This window comes from Eurosta solidaginis, chromosome 3 (assembly GCF_040869045.1).
Source record: "Eurosta solidaginis isolate ZX-2024a chromosome 3, ASM4086904v1, whole genome shotgun sequence".
In the NCBI taxonomy this organism is placed as follows: domain Eukaryota; kingdom Metazoa; phylum Arthropoda; class Insecta; order Diptera; family Tephritidae; genus Eurosta; species Eurosta solidaginis.
The window spans coordinates 184423128-184433017 of NC_090321.1; the positions used below are offsets into that span (position 1 = coordinate 184423128).

The 9890-nt window shown below is 45.2% G+C and overlaps 1 protein-coding gene across 4 annotated transcripts in view; it reads left to right on the plus strand.

The window, feature by feature from the left end:
* The window catches only part of LOC137244759 (trypsin), a 75893-nt gene extending 66270 nt beyond the window's left edge, over positions 1-9623 (plus strand). For 2 of the 4 annotated variants that reach the window (XM_067774228.1, XM_067774226.1), the window contains exons 6-7: positions 8537-8834; positions 8912-9617. In XM_067774228.1, the coding sequence (XP_067630329.1) occupies positions 8537-8834; positions 8912-9208 (595 nt within the window). In that variant the 3' untranslated portion in view covers positions 9209-9617. Of the gene's footprint in view, positions 1-8536; positions 8835-8911 lie in introns of all 4 variants that reach the window. The other 2 variants (XM_067774229.1, XM_067774230.1) reach the window with 2 other exon arrangements.
* Positions 9624-9890: the final 267 nt, after the last annotated feature.

Here is a 9890-nt window from a genome sequence, read left to right on the forward strand (position 1 = left end):
AGTAATTTACTTTGGTTGGAGTGTGACTGTGCATGCAGATCTAGTGGTCTAATATCTGCAAAGTTCCTCTTGCTTATAAAGGGAACGATGGTAGTATTGTATGGGTTTATGTTTAAGCAAACACTTGTTAACTTGTGGTGCTATAAATCTTCCTTGTCAGCATACTGTCGTAGTTCTCAACTGCAGCCTGCGACTCCTACTCCCCCTGGTCTTGTCTTGTCGAAATACCCTTCATTCTTCAGAAAAGTGCATATCTTCACTTCTCCAGAAAAATGTTGGATTCTTTTATCTTTGTTATACATTCCAGTTTTTTTGAATATAAACGTCACTATTTGGACCTCAGAAGCTCTATACTTCATTCCATTGTCTTTTTAAACTCATTTGTTTTCGCATAGTTGTTTTCATGGTTCGACAAACCCAGAAGCATACTTTAAGGGGCTATACCTGGTTCAGCAGGCAAAACTAAATGAAACCAAATTCTGAGATCAAAAGAACATTAAGAATGGAAAACAAATGTCAAACTAACATCTACTCTGATAGCCAAGCGGCTATAAAGGCCTTGAGCTCAACTTCAGTGCGATCGAGGGTGGTCTGGGAGTGCCTGACCTCACTTGCGATTGCATCGAATTATTTTACAATTAAGATTATCTGGGTCCCGGGCCATTTTGATATTCCGGGTAACTGTCAAGCGGATCTCTTAGCCCGAATCGGTACAACTGAACCGGATGAAGATGGCTGTAGGGATTTCGGGATTCCGCTAGCCACTTGTGGATTGCTCTTCCATAGCTGGGCCTCGAGTCAGCTCAGCAAACGTTGGGCGGGCACTACGTCTTGCAGGGTAGCAAGATCTTTCTGGCCGAAAGTGGATGGCAGGAGGTCTGCTGATATAATTGGGTTCACTAAGGCTCACCTATCAATGGTAATTGGGGTTTTGACAGGGCACTGTCCCATGGGTATCCATGCGATACATCTCAATATATTGGAAACTCCATCCTGCTGCAGCTGTATGGAGGATAATGAGGTGGAATCATCAGTTTGTGCTTGATTGCCCAGCTTTTGCCAGAACTAGGCGAAAGTATTTCGGTCGCGACTCACTTGGATTTCCCGAGGAGCTATCCAAGGTTGAGATCTGGATCATTCGAAACTTTATCGTTGCTACCCAACGATTCTCTAAGTAGTTATATCTACGTCACCGTTGTTGTTGTTGTTTTTGTTGTTGTTGTTGTAGCAGTGCTTCGCCCCACCTAACAGCCGCGACCGATCACAAATTGTCATCAATATCCTCCAACGGGAGTCCAAGGAAACTTGCTGTTTCAACAGGGGTGGACCATAATGAAAGGGGTGTTAGACGCGTTGCTTCCACATTACAATTAAAGAGATGTGGGGACACATTGCAAGCGGGGCATACATTTTGTATGTCGTGGTTGATTCTGGATAGGTAAGAGTTTAACCTGTTACAGTATCCAGAACGAAGTTGAGCAAGAGTGACACGCGTTTCTCTGGGGAGTATGCGTTCCTCTTCCACAAGTTTTGGGTACTTTTCTTTGAGTACTGGATTCACCGGGCAATTCCCGGCGTAAAGTCCGACGCCTGTTTGTGGAGTTCACCAAGGACCTGCTTGTGTTTTTTTGCTTCATACGATTTTGAGGAAATACGGTGGGATCTCAGGTGCCGTATTTCCTCAAAATGTTTACGGAGATGACTCCATAAGCCCCTAGGCGGTGTTGGCTCATCAATCAGATGTCTGTTTGGATGCCCAGGTTTCTGGGTATACAACAGGAACTGTTTGGTTAGCATCTCATTTCTCTCCATGATGGGGAGTATTCTCGCCTCATTATGTAGATGGTGTTCTGGGGACATAAGAAGACAGCCCGTGGCGATTCTGACAGCAGTATTTTGGCAGGCCTGTAGCTTCTTCCAGTGGGTAGTTTTTAGGCTTGGCGACCATATAGGGGACACGTAGCACGTAAACGGCTGGCCAATTGCTTTGTATCTAGTAATGAGCGTTTCTTTATCTTTTCCCCAGGTACTGCCAGCAAGGGATTTTAGGATTTTATTACGGCTCTGGATTTTCTGAACAATTGCGGCTACGTGCTCACCAAAATGTAGATCCTGATCAAACGTCACACCCAAGATTTTGGGGTGTAGGACAGTCGCTAGCGTAGTGCCATCGACGTGGATGTTCAAAATGGTCAACATTTGGGACGTCCATGTTGTAAATAAGGTCGCGGAAGATTTAATCGGTGATATTCCCAGGTTTCGCGAGGCAAAAAAACTGGAGAGATCAGAGAGGTAGCCGTTTATTCTGTTGAAGAACTCATCGATCTCTGGGCCTGGGCCTGTGGCCATTATTGTGCAGTCATCGGCGTATGAAATAATAGTGACTCCTTCTTGTGGTGAAGGTAGCTTAGATATGTAGAAATTAAACAAAAGTGGGGTTAGGACACCACCCTGTGGCATCCCTTGTTTAATTCTTCTTAGTTTTGATGTTTCGTTTCTGAATTTCACCGATGCCTGCCGACCACCCAGATAATTTGCGGTCCACCTTTTAAGACATGGGGAAAGGAGACCGTTCCAGGTCTTGCAGTGACGTGCCATGGTTGACCGTATCAAAAGCTTTTGATAAGTCTAGCGCTACGAGTACTGTTCTATGGTGGGGGTTTTGATTTAAACCGCAATTTATCTGGGTGCTGATGGTATTTAGCGCGGTGTTGGTGCTATGGAGTTTTCTGAAGCCATGCTGATGACAGGCTAGCTGCTAATTTGCTTGGAAGTAGGGGAGCAAAATGGCTTCAAGCGTCTTTGCTACTGGCGATAGGAGAGATATCGGACGATACGAATCTCCTATGTTAGCTGGTTTCCCAGGCTTTAGTAGCGGGACCACCTTGGCCATTTTCCTTTTTTCGGGTATGACAAAGGTGGAAAGAGACAGGTTGAAGACATGTGCTAAGTATTTGAAACCCTCTGTCCCTAGGCTTTTAAGTATCGGCATGGCTATGCCGTCTGGGCCCACTGCTTTGGATGGTTTAGCGTAACCAATGGCATCTTCAACCTCTCTCGCGGTGATGGTAATTGGTGACGTGCTGAATTTATGTTTATGTGCGTGTCTGTTGGCCCTCCGTCTATCTTTGTCGACCGTAGAAAGCATTACATATTGACGGCAGAAAGCGCTCGCGAATTTTTTCGAACCCGACAGCAAATTATCGCCGAAGGCGTTGGAAACTTTGTCATTGTGCTTAGGCGGATTCGATAGGGACTTTACGGTTGACCAAAGTTTACCCAAACTGGCAGAGAGGTTACAACCTCTTAGGTGCTCCTCCCATTTCGCCCGCCTGTGTTCATCCACAAGCAATCTGATGCGTTGATTTATATCCCTTACTAGCCTTTAACCGCGGCCCCGTCCGCAAGGAGAAATTAAAATATATGGGTTATTCGCGTTAGCCTGCTTATCAAGTTATCTGTTTAAAATTTTGTTTTCTGTCTAATGCATTTTATTTTTGTAATTGAGTAAAAAAAAAAAACTAACTGAGCTAATAACCTGATAGGATCCCAAATGATCCCGAAATTATCCAGAAAAAGTTACGAAATGACCCCAACGCTATCGCGGACGGATCCTGAAAACCATCCAGAAATGTCCCGAAAGGGTCTCCAAAAGTTCCCGGAATAGTCCCAAAAAAACCCGAAATGACAACGACACGATTCTAGACGTATCCAGAGAACCACACAGAAATGATCCCTGAAGGTGTTCCAAAATTATCCCGAAAAGGTTCCGAAATGGCCCTGACGGGCTCCCGGGCGGATCTCAAAAACCATCCAGAAAATATCCAGGAAGGGTCCCTAAATTATCCCCACATACTCCAGAAGAAGTTCCGAAATGGCTCCGAGGGGATCCACGACGCATCGCAAACACCATACAGAAATGATTCCGGAAGGATCCCAAAATGATCCCGAAATAGTCCGGAAATGACCCAGATGGGATCCCGCACAGATCCAGAAATGATCCCGGAAGGGTCCAAAAACTATCACGGAAAAGTAACAAAAAATCCCGAAATGGCCCCTACGGCATCCCGGACGGATCCAGAAATGATCTCGACAGGTTCCCCAAATGATCCCAAAATGGTCCCGAAATGAACCTGATGGATCCGGCAAACCATCAAGAAATTATGCCGGAAGGGTCCCCAAATGATCCCAAAATAATACAGAAAAAGTCACGAAACGACCCCTAGAGGATCACCAAATGATCCCGAAATAACCCCGACGGGATCCCGGACAAATCCCGAAAACCATCCAGAAATGATGCCGGAAGGGATCCCAAATGATTCCGAAAAAGTCCCGCATTGATTCCGACGGGATCCCGAACGGATACCGAAAATCATCCAGAAATGATGCCGGTAGGTACCCCAAATGATCCCGAAATAGTCCCAAAATGACCCCGACGAGATCCCGGACGGATACCGAAAACCATCCAGAAATGATGCCGGAAGGGATCCCAAATGATTCCGAAAAAGTCCCGCAATGATTCGACGGGATCCCGAACGGATACCGAAAATCATCCAGAAGTGATGCCGGAAAGGTCCTCAAATGATCACCTAATAATCCCAAAATGACCCTTAAGGGATCCTGGACGGATCCCGTAAACCATCCAGAAAAGATCCCGATATGGTCCCGTAGAAGTCCCGAAATGACCCTGACGGGATCTCGAACGCATCCCAAAATGACCCTGACGGGATCCCGGACAGTTCCCGAAATCCATCCAGAAATGATCATGGGAGGGACCCCAATTGATCCCGAAAAAGTCCCGCAATGATTCCGACGGTATCCTGAACGGATACCGAAAACCATCCAGAAGTGATGCCGGAAAGGTCCTCAAATGATCACCTCATAATCCCAAAATTACCCTGACGGCATCCCTGACTGATCCCGAAATCCATCCAGAAATGCTCGTGGGAAGGTCCCAAAATGATCCCGAAATAGTCTCGGAAAAGTCCAGAAATTACCCTGACGGGTTCCCGGACGAATCCTGAAAGCCATCCTTAAACGATCCCGAAAATGTCCCGAAATGACCCTGACGGGACCCCGAAAGGATCCCGAAAATTATCCAGAAATGATGCCGGAAAGGTCCACAAATGATCTCCTAATAGTTCCGAAAATACCCTAATGTGATACCGAACGGATCCCGACAACTATTTAGAAATGATGCCGAAAGGGCCCACAAATGATCCCGTATTAGTCGAGAAAAAGTCCCAAAATGACCACGACGGTATACCGGACGAATCCCAAAAACCATCCAGAAATGATGCCGGAAGGGACCCCAAATGATCCCGAAAAAGTCCCGACGGGATCCTGAACGGATACCGAAAACCATTCAGAAGTGATGCCGGAAAGGTCCACAAATGATCATCTAATAGTCCCAAAATGACCCTGACGGCATCCCTGGCTGATCCCGAAGTCCATCCAGAAATGATCTTGGGAAGGTCCCAAAACGATTCCGAAATAGTCTCGGAAAAGTCCAGAAATTACCCTGACGGGTTCCCGGACGATTCCTGAAAACCGATCTTAAATGTTGCCGAAAAAGTCCCGAAATTACCCTGATGGGACCCCGAAAGGATCCCGAAAACTATCCAGAAATGATGCCGGAAAGGTTCCGAAAAGACCCTGACGGGATCCCGAACGGATCCCGAAAACTATCCAGAAATAGTACCGAAAGGGCCCGCAAATTATCCCGTATTAGTCGATAAAAAGTCCCGAAATGACCCCGACGGGATGCCGGACGATTCCCAAAAACCATCCAGAAATGATGCCGGAAGGGACCCCAAATGATCCCGAAAAAGTCCCGAAATGACCCCGACGGGATCCCGGACGGATCCCTAAAACCATCGAGAAATGATGCCGGAAAAGCCCCCAAATGATCCCGCAAAAGTCCCCAAATGACCCCGTCGAGATCCCGGATGGATCCCGAAAACCATCCAGATATGATGCCGGAAGAGCCCCCAAATGATCCCGAAAAAGTCCCCAAATGACCCCGACGAGATCCCGGACGGATCCCGAAAACCATCCAGAAATGATGCCGAAAGGGTTCCCAAATGATCCCGTATTAGTCGCGAAAAAGTCCCGAAATGACCCTGACGGGATCCCGGACGGATCCCGAACACCATCCAGAAATGATGCCGGAAGAGCCCCCAAATGATCCCGAAAAAGTCCCCAAATGACCCCGTCGAGATCCCGGACGGATCCCGAAAACCATCCAGATATGATGCCGGAAGAGCCCCCAAATGATCCCGAAAAAGTCCCCAAATTACCCCGACGAGATCCCGGACGGATCCCGAAAACCATCCAGAAATTATGCCGAAAGGGTCCCCAAATGATCCCGTATTAGTAGCGAAAAAGTCCCGAAATGACCCCGACGGGATGCCGGACAAATCCCGAAGACCATCCAGAAATGATGCCTAAAGGGTCCCAAAATAACCCCGAAAAAGTCCCGTAATGATCCCGGAAATCATCAAGAATTTATCTCTCGAAGGTACGCAAATGATCTCGAAAGTACCCCGACGGGATTCCGGACGGATCCCGAAAATCATCCAGAAATGATGCCGGAAGGGTGCCCAAATGATCGCGAAATAGTCCCGAAATGATTCCGGAATAGTCCCGAAAATGTCCCAAAATAACCCCGACGGGATCTCCGTCGGATCACGAAAACTATATAGAAATGATCCCGGAAGGGTCCCAAAATGAACCCGAAATAGTCCCGAAATTACCCCGGCGGGATCCCGAACCGATCCCGAAAACCATCCAGAAATGATCCCGGAAGGGTCTCGATATGACCCTTACGGGATTACAAATAAGGTGAAGCTAATTATAAACTGTATGTGCCAGATACCAAAAACTATTGATTTAGGAGAAAATTTATACTGAATTATAACAATTTATAGATTTTACACCAGAGCGGGAGATAAAGGTGGGGCCGGAGGGTGTCACTGCTTACTTTGTAAGCCCTCGACTTATTTGACCCCTTGAGTCTGTGATATTGGTGAAGGACAGTATACGTAAAGTTATAATGTGTAAAAATTATGAAAAATAATTTCTCGAAGGGTCGTGGGACCCCCACCCCTCTTTCCATGTTCGAAAAAAATTTCGCTAGTAGACTACTGTCTGTGTCCCAAATTTCATCAAAATCCGTGTAGCCGTTCTGACGTGATTCAGTCGCAAAGACTAAAAATTATAATAATTAAATTATAACTGTTCGTGGGGGGCAGGGACCTCCCCCCTTTTGAAAAATATATAGCTAGTAGATCCTTCTGGACTATTGGCTATATGTGTGCCAAATTTTATCCAAATCCGTCCAGCCGTTCTTGCGTGATTGAGTCACAAAGACAAACGTCTGGACAAACATCCAAACATCCAAACATCTTCACATCCAAACTTTGCCATTTATAATTATATCCCTTATTTGGGGGTCGCCTGGGTCGATCTGTCTTATAAGGTCACGTTCTCTCGCTAAATTTGCGGCCTCCGCCTGGAAGTGGGCCGAATTTCGGGAATTCTCCCGGCGGGAATGAAACGTGCCGAGGCGTATTCAATGACCTTGCGGAAAGCGCGCTCCCCTTGACGGGCATCAGTCGGGATAGGGAGGGCAGCAAAATGGTTGTATGTAAAAGATTTGTATTCGTCCCACTTTCCTTTTTTAAAGTTTATGAAAGTGCGCTTTTCTGTAAAGATGATGTCTGCGGTACGCTCGAACGAAATAAGTATAGACAGGTGGTCGGAGGCCAATGTTACCATCGGCTGCCAGTTGACGCAGTTTACGAGTTCTGCGCTCAGGCGTAGACTACGGGACGCCCTTGGACGTGAACAGCAAGGAGCCACAAAAGATTTATAAAAGTTACGTGGACGTCGGGTTTTGGGATCAAGCCCAGAAGAACCTGTCCGATGCAACCATCCCTTTCACGAGACACACTGAACAGAGTATGACCGTCCTAAAAATATTCTTTTCCGGCAGATGCAGTAAAACCATTTCTCAGGACCGGGGTCAGGAGACGGACCCGGATTGGATTCGATACCTTCCCGGAGCAAGAGAATATGGAGCAGTCCCGCTGCAAGGAGCTGCTGGGAGGATGACAATTTGTGGGAGGGACGCAACAAATTAAATGGGGTTACACTGAAATGGCAGTCCTTGGTCTGGAAAAATCCCGAGTCGCTCCGGTACATAGAACCGACTGCCTTGGGAAGCGACACGTCACCGTTATTTTAGTTTATTATATGTGGTATCACAACGGACCTTCATGTTGTCCAAGTGGGCTTCCCCTATCAGGGAAGCTACCACCCAACTTAACCTAACCTAACCAAACCAAATAAAATAAAAAAAAGAGTTTCTGCTATTTTTACAAGGACACAAAAAATGTAAAATATTTTCCCGAGATTATCTCAACATAAATGTGTAGGTCGGCCTTTAAAAAATTTGTTTCGAACCAGTCTAATGTACATATATATATAAGCTTGATTTATGTAACATCATCTCCCATTCCATCTAAATTTTCAGTACAGCAAACTCAAATATGAAAATTCGGTTAGGCGAATGGGATGTACGCGGTCAGGAAGAGCGACTAAATCACGAGGAATATGGCATCGCACGCAAAGAAGTGCATCCACATTACAATCCAGCAGATTTCAAAAACGATTTAGCGCTAATTAGGCTCGATAGAAATGTTGTTTACAAGCAGCACATAATACCAGTTTGCTTACCACCACCAGCCACAAAATTGGTGGGCAAAATGGCCACAGTAGCTGGTTGGGGACGTACGCGGCATGGCCAAAGTGCGGTACCTTCAGTGCTGCAGGTAATAAAAAAAACGAGCTCAGATAAAAAGTTTGAAATAAAAATAAATTAATTTTTAAATTGCGCTCTCTTTTGCAGGAAGTGGAGGTGGAAGTGCTTTCCAATGATCGCTGTCAGCGTTGGTTCCGTGCAGCGGGGCGTCGTGAGGCCATACACGATGTATTTCTTTGTGCAGGCTACAAGGAAGGTGGGCGCGATTCATGCCAAGGTGATTCCGGTGGACCCCTCACACTATCTCTGGAAGGACGTAAGACTCTAATCGGTTTAGTTTCGTGGGGTATTGGTTGCGGTCGTGAGCATTTGCCCGGTGTTTATACGAATATACAAAAATTTGTGCCGTGGATTAGCAAAGTGATGGCCAATGATAATGCGTAGTACTTCAGTGGCTTGCGCCCCCTTGAAAGACTGCAGTGCACTCTGAAATGCCACCTGATGTGTTACTCAATATTTTCTTATGCGCATAGAAAATTTTAAAATTTTCAACAGTAGCGTTTCTAATTTAAACACAACTAGCTACCTAAGCAAACTTGTTATTCAACATTTGGATCGATACAAATTTACTGTTGTTGTTGTCACGGTTTTCAGTGGATCTGTGTTTAAAATGTCAGTTTTCTTTTTTTTAATATTTTGTAAGATACAATTTTTATGATGAAACATTTTACTGAGTATTCTAATTATTTATATTAGGATAAGTCAACTTTTGTACGAATAAAATAATTTTAAGGTAAACAATAACAAAAATGCATATCTTTTAGAATTTTATGTATTTGATAGTTATAAATACAGAATACCTAATTTTTAGAGAAACTTGAAATTTAATATATGTAGTTCTCAGTCAAAATTTCAAACAACTTAGTGCATTGAATATATACATTAACCTGGTTAGATTTTTATGGACGAATGTTAACCGATATCGCGCCATCGATTTTTCGATAGGATTTGGGCTCAGGAAAATAAGTTCCACTACACATACCCAAAAAAATAATTTTCGAGCCTGCAAAAAAACAATGACGAAAGGGTAAATTTTTCGACCAAAACACTCCCCAAAACCCCAAAA